We start from the raw sequence: 12,838 nt of genomic DNA on the forward strand, positions 1-12,838 counted from the left end.
AAGGAACAGCATCTTGGTTATTTGCCATTGTATAATGCCGTTTCTGAACAGGCCTGTTCCCTGAATTGTTTATCAAGTCTTTGTGAAGATTGAAGTTAATTTTTCCCTTTTCCAACCCTCTGAAAATTTTAGCTTTTTGCTGAAAATGATCTCTAATAGCTCACAAAATTACCTGACCACTTCTTTCAGAGTTCATGGAAGTGAACCATGAGGCTCAGAGGCAGTAAAGTTTTGCAAATCCCTTATTAGATCACATTTACCATAGACATCTATTCCATTCTGCTGTATAAAGCTCAGAAACACCAAAGTCTTCTTCAGAGCTGATGTGGTATGTCACATCTGCCTTGAGTAGTCAGTTCTGGGGAACAACGCTCCAAGACTTTGCGCAGCATTAGCAAGCAAGCATTTCCCAATCCCCACATGTATCCCTGTCCAGTTCCCTTGTAGCCATCTGACCAGTCCAGAATCCTTCTGCTGATTGCTGATCGGTCCAGCTGCGTTACAGGAGATGCTGTGCAGACATATACGGCCCATCTGGAACACACCTTTTCTCGCCCACTTGCATGTGGATCCATTTCAGCTGTGCTTCAAGTGAAACATCCCATTGCTGCTTAGATGCAGTCAGCTGGTTCTACCTATTTTCTGTTTACAATTTAAGCTGTCAGTGCCTGTGACCTTTCTATGGCTGTGTACCATTCCATCCTCCGAAAACATCCTTCACCCTAACCCAGTGTTCAGAAACAATTTGAAATGGTTGCTTCATTTGTTTTCCCTTCATTCTTTCGACCTACCTTGCTCAATCTCCTATTTGTTTCTGCTGCCTCAACTAGTTTTCTCAATAACCTCTTCTGACTCTATTTGCTACACAGTGTTGCTTTTAGCCCCTGGAATAGTCTGTGTGATTGCAGCTCATCAGATCACCTATCCCCTTTGTTGGAGGGAGAGTCTAGTTCTTCCAGAGATTTGTGTACACTACAAGGATTATCATGATGATATGTTTATTATAGGAAGACAGGGAGCTAGTCTTGCAGTCTAGTACAGAAACAGTCAGAGAATTCAGAATGTCAGATGAAGGTAAAAGCTTGTGATGATTCATGGGAGCTTAAAGCAAAGCAACGTCCTTATACAAGAGTTCTGGTCTTTGTACAGTAAAAAAAAAAACCCTCATCATTTAATTTCTCACTGATGCTGCACTGTAGCCTGTGTGTGCTTATGGCTTCACAACCAAAGGACATCACCATTCTAATGAAGCATAATTCAAAATGACAATCCCAGATTTTAATTTTCTTGAACTTTAGGAGAGTTCAAACCTAGATCTGAACTTGGCAGCTCTGTGTCATGTTTCTTTATGATTTCATGGCAAGCTTGACTAGAAGGGTCACTTTTTAAACACAAATATACCTTAGGTATAGAAAGCAGTCAAAAAACAAGTGTTGGATTGCAGCCGATGTGCTGCCCAGCCCATCTGTGAATACCATGTTGATCTTTGCTTCTACAAATGCTGGCAACTGTGCAGCATACTGTTTCTATGTGCAGGTAGATAGCTTAGGTAATGACCTGAGCTGAGGGTGTAATCATATTATTCTTTGTGTATTTGCACCTCAGTGTTTCCTTTCTTCTGTGCCCTAGACCCTACTTTAAGTGAAAATTATTTAGAACATTATTCTTTATCTATGACCGAGGAACTGAACATGTTTTCCAGTCTGAAGGTATGTGGTTGCCAGAATCATTAATTATATTTCTCCGCTGTATGGCAGACACAAGAAAAAGAGGAGAGGAACAATGTTCTTTATGGTCTTCAGGGGCTGATCCTTCTGCTAAGAGTCCAGTTTCCTGAGGCATTGTACCATACCCATTTAAAAGTGTTTTTTTAAGCATTACTCCAAGTAAAAAAAAAAAATTGTCTAATAGGGAAGGCACAGAACAGGGACTCAGAATACTAGTCTTTTTAAGTAAGAGTCTCAAGTATCCCACGTGATCATGGGCATCAGCATTCTGGACTGTTAAAGAAGAAAAAGAATTTGCTTACCTTGCTCATTGTCAGCCCACTCTGAAACCCACAGATAAAAGGTGAAAGCGCAAAGTATTGTAATATATAAATATGAGCATTTACACTAAGGTGAAAGTGCAAAGTATTGTAATATTGTATAAATATGAGCATTAACTTTAACACCAATTTTACAAGTACTATGCACGTAAGTACTTCTGAAAGAACGTTTCTTTAACTAATAAACCCTGTGGAAAGAGTATTATAAAGTATATTACAACATAAAATTAAGCTGTTAAAAAATAGACCGGCTTAAAAAGTACAAATTCTATGTACCAGCTCAAACATCTATGCAAAAATCTATCAAGTGAATTTGAGCTGAACTCTTTCTACTGGAAGTGTAAAGAAAGAATCCTATTTGCATATAATAAAGTCATGTATTGAAAAGGCCACTTTTCTCCTGTCTCTGACATCTAGATTAGGATCTGTTCTGATTCAGCTGTTCTTTCTGATGTGTTCATTACCAGATCAAGTACAGTACCTGACCCTAAAGGAACAGGCTCTTCCTGGAATTTATCTCACTTTATGGACTCTAGATAAACCTTTTAACTAGATTTTCCTCCTTTGCATTGGCTGGAAGATGAATCAGTTGCATCTAACCTGTCAGACTCCTTTCTTAAAATATTTTTTCCTGTCTTGCTGATTAAGTGAGAGGATTGAGATCTTTAAAATAACAAAATCCTAGCATGTCATTTACAAAACAGCATCTGACTTCAGCAGGCGGAAGAAGTCCTCAAAGGTGGAAGGCTCTTTTTCACATACCACTTAGCCCCCATCTCTGTATTTTTTTCCTTGAGGGTGCTCACTGATCTGCACAGTGCCTGGATATCTGCTCCGTAGGCATCAGGTTCAAGAATCTCAGCCTTTTTCCTACCGTTTCAATCTTCCCCCCACTGAATTATGAAAAGGGCCAATTTTAAGAATTTCTGATTGGTGTAAGTCAAAGTGCCCATGCTCCATGTTTGCTCTGGGGCATACATGCACTCATCCAAACACAATCCCAGATGTGACAGTGGCTCCATGGAGAGCCTTACAAAGAGGAAAAAAAACAGATCTTGATAAACTGGAGGAATGGTCTGAAGAAAATAAGATGTGGTTCAGCAAGGATGAGGTCAAAGTGCCACTCTTGGAAACAGTCAGCAGCACAAATGCAGGGAGGGGAGTGAGAGGCTAGGCAGCCATTCTGTGATAAATAATCTGTGCTTTGTGCAAATCAGAAATGGATGGCAAATTAATGCCAGAGTGTAATGAAGAAAAGTGCCCATGAAGGACATTTAAACAGGAAGATAGTATTTTAAGATATAAGAAGTAATCCAGCTCTCCCCTGCACCAGTGAAACCTCAACTGCAGCTTAATCCTGCACATAATCTGGAAGAAAGTAGCAAGAATGATCAGAGACCTAGGGAACACAGCACCTCAGGAAAGACTGTTTTTGTTTTGCTCTAGGAACCAGAAATACTTGCAGTGGCATAATAATGGTCCTCAAGTATGTAAAAGCCTTCTGCAAGAGGAAGGGAATTCTCTATTTTCTGTGTCCATGGAAAATAAGAAAATAGATAATGGATTTAGACCATAGCAAGAAATATTCAAGTCAGTCTTTAGAAGAAGCTTTTTTTGCAGAAAGAACAGTGAAGCATCTGATGAGACTGTTGTGAGGATATTGTAGGTTTACCAGCATTAATGGTTTTACAGAGAGACTAGATCAAAGTATGCCAGGGCGAGCACTGGGCAGAGGATGCTGCCTTGGAAAAAGGAAGTGGACAAGGAACCTCAAGCTTTCAATGATTATTAGTTTTTAGCTTTAGTAATGACAGAGAAAAATGCCCCAGCACTGCAGAACGGGTTGTATTTTGCATTAAAAGACAAAAATGCTTCTTGCAGCAGAGGAAGATGAGGAAGAACCAGAGATGCCTGTCGGCCCTCGGCCTCGCCCAATGTCTGAGCTGCACCTCAAGGAAAAGGCTGTGCCCATGCCTGATGCCAGTGCTTTTTTCATCTTCAGTCCTAACAACAGGTATTTAAGAGACTGCTTATCTGGAACAAGGAGGCAGAGAGCAGGTACCCCTTTCATGCTGGGCCCCAAAGGTTATGTGGTGTAGAGCTCCCTTCCAGCACTTCATACCAGAGACTTTCTTTGACCACTCTCTCCTTTAAAGGCCCTGGCATGAAATCCTCATGAAAGCACAACTGTAGGGAGGCCCCAACAATATTCAATGGGAGTTCATGGCACCTGCAAGGCTGATTGAAGACACAGATCATGAAAGCTTCGGAAATAAGGGACTCGGAGGCAAGTCAGTAACTGGAATTCCCCAACATATTCAGGTCCAAATTACAAGCAAGCCATCATGCAATCAGTCAAGCGTGGGGTAGGAGCTTCCCGTCCTAATGGCTGCTCAAAATCCACTCCCAGTAGGGAGTTCATATGTCTCTGCTCATTCCTACATGTCAAGAACAAGCATACAAGAAAAGGGAGGAGGAGGATGACAGTCCATAGTTCTGAGGGGAGGCTGAGAGGAATAATTCTTCTCTCATACTCTTTCCTTGGGCTCCTGCAACATGGGTTCACATTGCCCCACGTGTCTTTCCAACACGGATGTGTGAGACCAGTACTGCGAGTGGAGGGCTGAGCTATGACACAGGGGAATGTATCTTTCCAAGGGTGCAGAAATGAGCTCACTGTCCAGTGGTCTGTGCCGTACCATGTATCCCAGCATCTCCCTTGGGGACTTGGCCTCCAAACACAGCCCCAAAGTAAGGCCGGGCCGTAAAAGCACAGCTGAATTCAGAGCCAGTCTTTCCACATCAGGGCTTGTGCCACTCCTCCTTGGGTATGTGAAACAGGCAGGGACTGATGATGATTGGGACTCATGGACTCTAATGCCAGCTTTGCCACCCACCCACTGTCGCTTGTTGAAGAAGTAAATTAACCTCTGCAATCGTCTGTAAAATTGCTATAATAGGGGCTTGGAGGCTTAACAGCCAAAAGTAGAGCCAAATAGATTAATGAAGTGTCTCTAGAATTATGCATAGGACTGTTATGAGGTTTAACTCCTAGCATCCTGATACCAACGTATAAAAGGTGCTGTAATGGTCCCCAGTAGATGTGCTGCTGTTTGATGGGAGGCTGCTACTTCTTTACTTGCTAGTTTCCCACTAAGAGCACCAAACAAAAATTAGGGTGATGTTTAGCAGATGCCCTGCATGGCATGATGTCCTCTCAGAAACCCTTTGCAAATGCCAGCCTGCCCTATATCCATTTAGCCAGGTCTGTGCTCTGTTAGAAAGGTCGATCCCTCATAGCTCCTGCTCAGTGACGCTCTAGCCCCAGCTCAGAAAGACATTGGCCACCCCAAAGCCCATTTCTGCTGCTTTCCCCTAAATGAATGGGAAATGATTCTGTGAATGAAAGCAAGGGTTATAATTTTGGGTTGGCAGGTTTCAGACCACATCTAAATCACAAAAGGCTCTGTCAGGAGGGAGTGACTGTTCTCCATTCAAACGCACCAAGCGTGAGTCCTGCAGGCAGCTGATCACTCCGTATGCACCACTGTGTGACAAGGCTGCCCAGCACCCAGCAGGGCCAAGCACAACTGCTTGGGCCCATCATTCTCTGTGCTGCTGGGGCAGAGGGAAAATGCTCTGCAGAATAATCCTCCGGGGCCCGTCCTGCTGGCAAAAGAGGAGGGGGGAATGTTTCCCAGGTCTTGGTGTTCTCTGAGAGATGAAGTTGTGCCTCTCCTCTCTCTTGCAGGTTTCGTGTCCACTGCCATCGAATCGTTAATGATAACATTTTCACCAACCTGATCCTATTTTTCATCTTGCTCAGCAGCATCTCCCTGGCAGCTGAGGACCCCGTCCGACACCTCTCCTTTAGGAACCAAGTATGCTTCCCGTCCTCCTTCCCTCGCTGTGGATTAAAAGTGTGGTACAAGCAGATCATGAGTTGAAGCCAGGAAAGGCAGAAAAGACTGCATCAGAGGCTTTGGGAGTGACTCTCTTCCCTGATTTGCGCCTTTCATAGGCTGAGAGTGAAATCAACGGGTTTTGCAGGCAACATGAGTCAGTGAAGAATTTGGTCTCTAGTTCATTTCAGAAGCGTGTGTAGGGGAAGGAAGGGCAGAAGGCTGAAGCAAAATCATTGTTCCCTGGGATTAAGGCATTGGAAATGGTCTGTAGAAACATTGACTGGGATATAGATAATTCTAATTTGGGGGATTTTCAGGTTCCATTTAGAACATTTGCTCTTCTGCCACATGCTTTCTTTTGAACTAAAAAGTCCAGGGCCTGACTTTCACTTTGTTCACACTGGTGTAAACCAGGATTAACATTCTTGATTTTGATGCAGTCACTCTGGGGGAAATTGGCGTCATCAAGGTTAGAATCAGGCTATTTGAACACAAGCTGCAAAGCTGTCATTAAATTTGAGATAATCTTCAGAAAATATGCTGTGCTCCTTCCTCACCAACCCCGGGGGAAGGAGTAGAAGGCATTCAGCATGGAGATACATTCCCACCTTCTTTCCTGACTATTCTTATTAGCCTTTTGAAACATTCAGTGCTACCTTAACTTCGCCAGTGGTTGTTTCCATTAATCTGGGGTCGTTGCAGAAATCAGAAAAGTCAGCCGTCATATGTGAGACTTCTGATCTCTGGTGTGTGCAGTGGAATTTTGGTGCCTTTATGCTGGAAGAGCTTGCTAGGCTTAATGAGTGGGACAATTCTTTTTTGTTGTTTAATAATAAAATATTAATTTAAGGTTCAGTGTTCTACCTCCCTGAAATATCCTGGCCTGAGCATGCATTTAAACGCATATGTGCATGCAGAGAAGGTGTTAATGGAGGTTTATTCCTGAGCTTATCTCAAAGCTGCTTTGCATTTTGTCCTGAAGGAGGGTACTAAATAATACAGTCAGACTTGTGCCACCAGTGACCCATTTGTGAATGGCTGAATGTGCCCACCGTGTAGGGATAAATGTATGTCAATATGTGTTAGTGCTGCAGCATGATGTCAGCTGGCGTATGGGCTTCTGACATGCCACAGAGTCTGCCACAGAATCTGTAGCAGAGAGATTTAATTGAGAAAAAAACTAGTCAAAGCTGGTTGTCCTGGATAAAAGAGCTGAAGGTTTGAGGCAAAGTGTTGTCTTGTGTCTTTGAAGCCACTGATGTTGCATGAAAATCTGTGTTTAATTTTTGCAGGTACAGATGTTTAAAATGTGTCATACAAGGGGACACTGACAAGATGTTTGGCTTGCAAATGTGGTCTGCCTTTACACTTTGACAGTAGAACAGTAAGATTGTGTCCTGCCCTGTGCTCACACACAGACCTGGCAGGAAAAGAAAGCAAGCAAGCTGAAAGCAAACTAACTGCCTCTACCATCACTCTGGGACAACATAATCAGTCATTAACCTGTGCACGAGGACTCATGCAGACTAGTGCTGCTGTTGTCACAAACTGTCCCAGAGCAGGAAGACAGGAACAGAGAGAACCTCCTCCAGCAAGGGCTAGTGAAGAGGCTTGGACACTGCTCCTGTCCTGGTGTGGGCTGGTGGCTGCATCTTTCTTGTGTCACACAGGGCTCAGGCAGCAAGTTTTTGGAAGTGCTTCCCCAGTCTGATCAAACAGCCTTTAAAGCCCAAGCAAGTCCTAAGACTTTATGCACTCACAATATTCTCCTGTTTGCACCTTGGCAAGGTGCTCATTCATTTTAATATATTCTAGAGTAAATTCATATTTAGATAATAACAAATATGCCTGCTGATAAATGGTTCTGCCTGCACAGGTGAAGCAATGATGATTTTCATTAGGCATGATTTCATCTATAAGGGACGTCCTTACTAGCTGCAGCTTTGGGGCCAGATTTACCAGTATGCTCTAGCTGCTTTGCAGTGCTCTGGTGATGTAAAGCAGATGCAGGTACAGCTTAATCATCCACTTTTATCAAGTTTATGGCTGCTTTATGTTGGTGGAGTCATGCAAAGCAGCCTGAGAGTACCCATGAATCTGGCCCATTGATTATAAAATTATTCCATTGATCTAATAACCAAATGTCCAGACCGACAAGGCAACAATGCAAGGGGACATTTCCAGTTATAATGTGTGTAAATTAATATGGGATGCAATTGAGATCAGTCCATCCTTGAAATGGCCCTTGTTTAATTCTCTAAATTGCAAAGATTGATAGAGCCCAAGACAGCCTTGAAGAAGTGAGAATAACTTGGGGTCAAAAATGGAGCAGTGACCTGAATAATTTTAAGTTACACACTAGCAGTAAGTGATACATCCCCCCACTTGACATTCAGTGTCTGCAAATTAGTCTAGATTTGGATCATGCTTAAATAGTGCAATCTAAAATAACCCTGTAGTTTGCAGTAGCTACCTCACTGTCCATGGCATGCTAAGATGTAAGAATTTAACCACCTACAAATCTGAGTTAGGCTACGGGCATTGAGATACAATAAACACCTGTGAGATGGGAGAGGGCAGTTTACTGCTGTACATTTATTAGTGTTTTAGCAGTAAAGGTTTGAATTTCACATATGATCAGTTTTCTACAGCTTCCATATATTGGCCTTCCTGTTTAGAACTTGGTTAAGCTAAAACAACAGTAATCCAAGAGCACAATACTTTTGATTTTCATCATTTGTAGTGTAGGTAACACTAAAATGGCTTGGGATATTAGAATGCATTGGAAACAAAGAGAGTTCAATTATGGTCCCATTAGTCAATTAGAAAGTTCCCATTTGCTTTTGTGGGATGTCAATTGATCGGCAGTCCTTGATGCTGTTACTTTGAAAATCACTTTACACTTCCAGACTTGCTGTTGCCTTCTGTGACACTCTAGGGCCACTTTTTTGTGGTCTGCTATGCATCCACCAGTATCCACACCACCAGGTCTAAGTTCATGGGAGTGATGAGTGTTTCAGCTTGCCTTTTATCCAGAATGTCAAGAGGAAGATGCAAGATCTAAGTTAGGCACCTTTAGCACATGACCAAATTATGATTGCAATACAAGAGCTGGGATTCTGTTCAATTGGCAGTGTCTTCGTTATTCATCCTAATCCAGGGCAAATCAGGATATGCAAAAAGAAATAGCTAGTGCATGAATTTGCAGTTTGCGTTTCCTTCTTTGAGAGAGGCACAGAACAAGTCTGAATGGAAGTTAATAAGAAGGGATCTCATTTTTTCCACTGAAAGACCAGGCATCCTTGTATTCTCAGTTTGGAAGTCTCTTTGGAAAACCCCTTGAATTATCTGTTCTTTATCAGATTTTAAAAGAAAAAAAAAAGAAAAGAAAATGCTACAACAACCAAAAAGTTGTTTTGCCTCTGCCTCTAGAGCTCTCATGGGATTGTAACTCAGAAAAGATTTCATGTAATGTGCTTCTTGTCCTCTGCGCCAGGACCTTCACTGTGTTCAACAGGGCATCATTACAAAACCATTTCCTATATAGTCTTCCTTGTTCCCTTGTTAAAAGGCATATATATTTGATTTTGAAATGGGATTTCCCATTCAAGTGATCAGTCACTGATCTACCCTCCCCGCTCCTATTCCCTTTTGTTTTTACAGGTTCTCTTTTATTTTGATATAGTTTTTACTGTCATTTTCACCATTGAAATTGCTCTGAAGGTAAAGTGCCCGTCTTCTCTACCATTACTTGTTCACAAGCTTACTAGTTTTCTGCCACTATCTGTTGCTAACACACGCCTGTTTGTTCCTGGGTCACGCTCAGTACCACTAACCCGATTGTGCTTATTTTTCAGATCCTAGGCAATGCAGACTATGTCTTCACTAGTATCTTTACATTAGAAATTATTCTTAAGGTAACCAATCTGAGCAATACACTCATTTTCTCTTCTTTCTTTCTTTCTTTCTTGCTCTCTATCACTCTCTTTTTTTCTTTTTTTTTTAATCCCATTACTATCTCTACACGAAGGATTGTTTATCTTTTGATTTTATCATTTCGGTAGTTGCTTAAAAAGTCTTCTGTGAAATTTTTGTATTCGAACTTGTAATTCAGGGCCTATATCAAAACAATGCTTTTTAGGGGAATCACAATGAAAGGATGATCTTCTTGGGAAAAGTAAGAGGGGACCAAGAAAAAGGCCATCACTCCATAAATTTCTCTCTCTACCCTGGCCAGTCTTTCCAAAACAGTATTTGTTTGCTGTACAGGGAACCCTGAGCACATACACCTCCTCTTACACATGCTACAACCCAAAGAGAAGGTCTCCATTCTGCACAAGTCATGAGGCTGGGCCAGAGGGTGTCCAATGTCTTCTGTAAGGTTACAGGGTGCACAGCCAAGTAGGAGACAGGGAGCACAGCGCAGAAGTTCAATTTTTAGGTGTGGAGAGGTAACCGAGAGTACAAATCACTGAAACACCAACGACTGTAGCTGCAAATGAAAATTGCTGCATCGCCTGTTTGAAATCTGGCTTCTCATTTCCCAGGAACATGCTCTATACCAAGGGAAATGTGCAGAAGAATGGTTTAGCTCGGAAGAAAATAAAAATAGGCTGCCTTGTTCTTAACTCTACTTTTCCCAAATTGGTAGGCTAATAATTTAAATAACAGTAATTGAGCTGACTTCTGGCTTTCTAAATGCTAGGTTCACTTGGCAGCTTGTTTTTTTTCTCAGCAAGCTAGTTCTAAGTGCTGGCAGGCAGTACCTTAGAGTTGCTCAAATCTTGCAGCTCAAGACCCTAATAAGAGTATCTATACTGGAGGCTGGCAAGCAGGGTGGCCCCTGCATATTTTTGTAGAGAGACATCCATTTTGATGTGACTTCAAATCACCAAAGCCATAATGTTCTCCAAAGAGGTGTACATATTATGCTTGTCTGCGGCATGCATCTGTGTTTACACAGTAAATGTGAACGTGTGGATACCAAATGGTTGATCAAATAGGCCTGTCAAAAAAGGAAAACATCTCAACAGCAACTTTTAAAAATAAAATCATAGTTTAAGGCACCTTTTTGAACTTAAAATTACTAATTCCACTCCCACTGAAGCAAATGGTAACACTCCTAGTGACTTCAGTGAAAGCAGAACCTAACACAATCCATTGGCATATTGCTCTGTTTTCATCAGGGGAGTGTACTGCATAGTACCTGAGCCTTCCCAATGTCCTCCTCTTAACTTCAGTGGATTTACATCAACACCCCTGGATATTAACTGGGTTCAAGTGAGAGAGGAGTGCAAAGATACAAATGTTTAAGAAATTCTTCTGGTTTTATCCTGTCAGTTCCTGCCTCACAAGTTTCTTGGTTTCTCAGGGCGTGTTCCTCAGCTGCCTTGCATTGAGCACAATGTTTTGCACAACAGCAAAGTTAATGTAAATGGTAAGAAACAAAAGTCTAAATAGCCACAGTATGTTCAAGGCTGTAGAGAAACAAGCTTCATCTGCCCTCATGTTGCTGATGACACCTGCAAGCCTCACACTGTCATTGTGCAGTCTGGTGAATGTTAGCAAGGTGACCACCAGGGGTTTTTTTAATTGGAATCCTAAAAGCTTGTTCAGTGCCCCAGAGGGGAGGCATACGTAGATTATACACCCTTTGAGAGTCTCTTCTGAGATAACAAAATCTCTCAACAGGCTTGAAAGAACCACTGTTTGGGTAGAACTTAAACTCAGCAGAGCTTCCTCTCCTGATTTCAATGGTGTCTCCTTTCTTTCAAGATTGCCATACAAAATCTAACCAGTAAAGGGCACATTTACCACCTTTGTTATGGCAAGAACCCCTCCCCCCTTCCCCAATTGAGTGTGTCTATAAGTATAAATTCTAAGTCAAGACCAGAGTTTATACTTCCTCCCCTTCTAAGTTCTGTCTGACTGATTTATAGTCAGTTCCCTGATGTCATGGATGTTTGGTGAAAAAAATAATCTGATATAGCACGTGCCCTTCCACTCTCCTCTGAATAAAGTTGTCACAGGTAGGCATGGCTGGAAACCACTAGCAGGTATGCCAGCCTGAGCTATTAGCGGAAGCCATAAAAGTACAGTTTGAATTTCTAGTTCACACTTCTCAGCTGGGAGTCTGTCTAGAGCTCGTCAGTGAGGAACAGTCTCATGGTGTTTGCTTCAAGTTACTTTAGACATCTAACTTAGATGACATCCAGAGGATCAAATTTAGAAGCCTGTGTTCCTAACCCAGGTAATGGAGGGAGATTAGAAGTTGTGGGGATGGGGTTTCTTCAAAGCAGCTACATTAGATCACTCACCGAGTTTAAGGTAGGTGGTACAAATACCTCCCATCACCTCACCCTCTTTAACCATGCCAGACTCATTTAGTCACATTCTGTAACTGAACTTAGTCTAAAATTCAAATTCTGAGCTCAGAAGTGTTTAGGTGTGACATTGTGGCTGAGACCTATTTCTGTTTACACTGTCACTTAATCCAATTCTGGAGCTGTGACATCCTCCCCAGTACCAGCAGGTATTCAATACCCCTTCATACCCAGAAGGGGCAGAGAGTCCTTTGTAAAGTATGTAAAATCTCTCCCTTCCTCTACTGGGTGATGTTCGTAATTATTACCTCCACAAAGAAACCACTCTGTCTCAAGGAATCTTACCTTGGGCTTTGTGGGGAAAACCAATGGGAAAATGCAACTGCTTCCAGAATAAAAATAGTGGACGCTGGATAGGGGCAGGAAAAGAGATACAGGATTGAGTTGAACAGAAGGAGCAAACTGAAGAGATAAGTCATTCCTCCTGTGGCTTCAGTTCAGCTCTAAACCATTAAATCCCTGAGGGATTCTGTTTTTTCTTTGTGGATGGAAGAGAGCTCAAC

General features: G+C 42.1%; 1 protein-coding gene across 1 annotated transcript in view; it reads left to right on the forward strand.

Moving 5' to 3' along the window:
* The window catches only part of CACNA1C (calcium voltage-gated channel subunit alpha1 C), a 447,783-nt gene that overhangs the window by 356,424 nt on the left and 78,521 nt on the right, over positions 1–12,838 (forward strand). The window contains 4 exon segments of the mRNA XM_068400796.1: positions 3,929–4,061; positions 5,799–5,928; positions 9,616–9,675; positions 9,810–9,869. Of these exon segments, the coding sequence (XP_068256897.1) occupies positions 3,929–4,061; positions 5,799–5,928; positions 9,616–9,675; positions 9,810–9,869 (383 nt within the window).

The sequence above is a fragment of the Nyctibius grandis genome, chromosome 5, assembly GCF_013368605.1.
Source record: "Nyctibius grandis isolate bNycGra1 chromosome 5, bNycGra1.pri, whole genome shotgun sequence".
In the NCBI taxonomy this organism is placed as follows: Eukaryota; Metazoa; Chordata; class Aves; order Nyctibiiformes; family Nyctibiidae; genus Nyctibius; species Nyctibius grandis.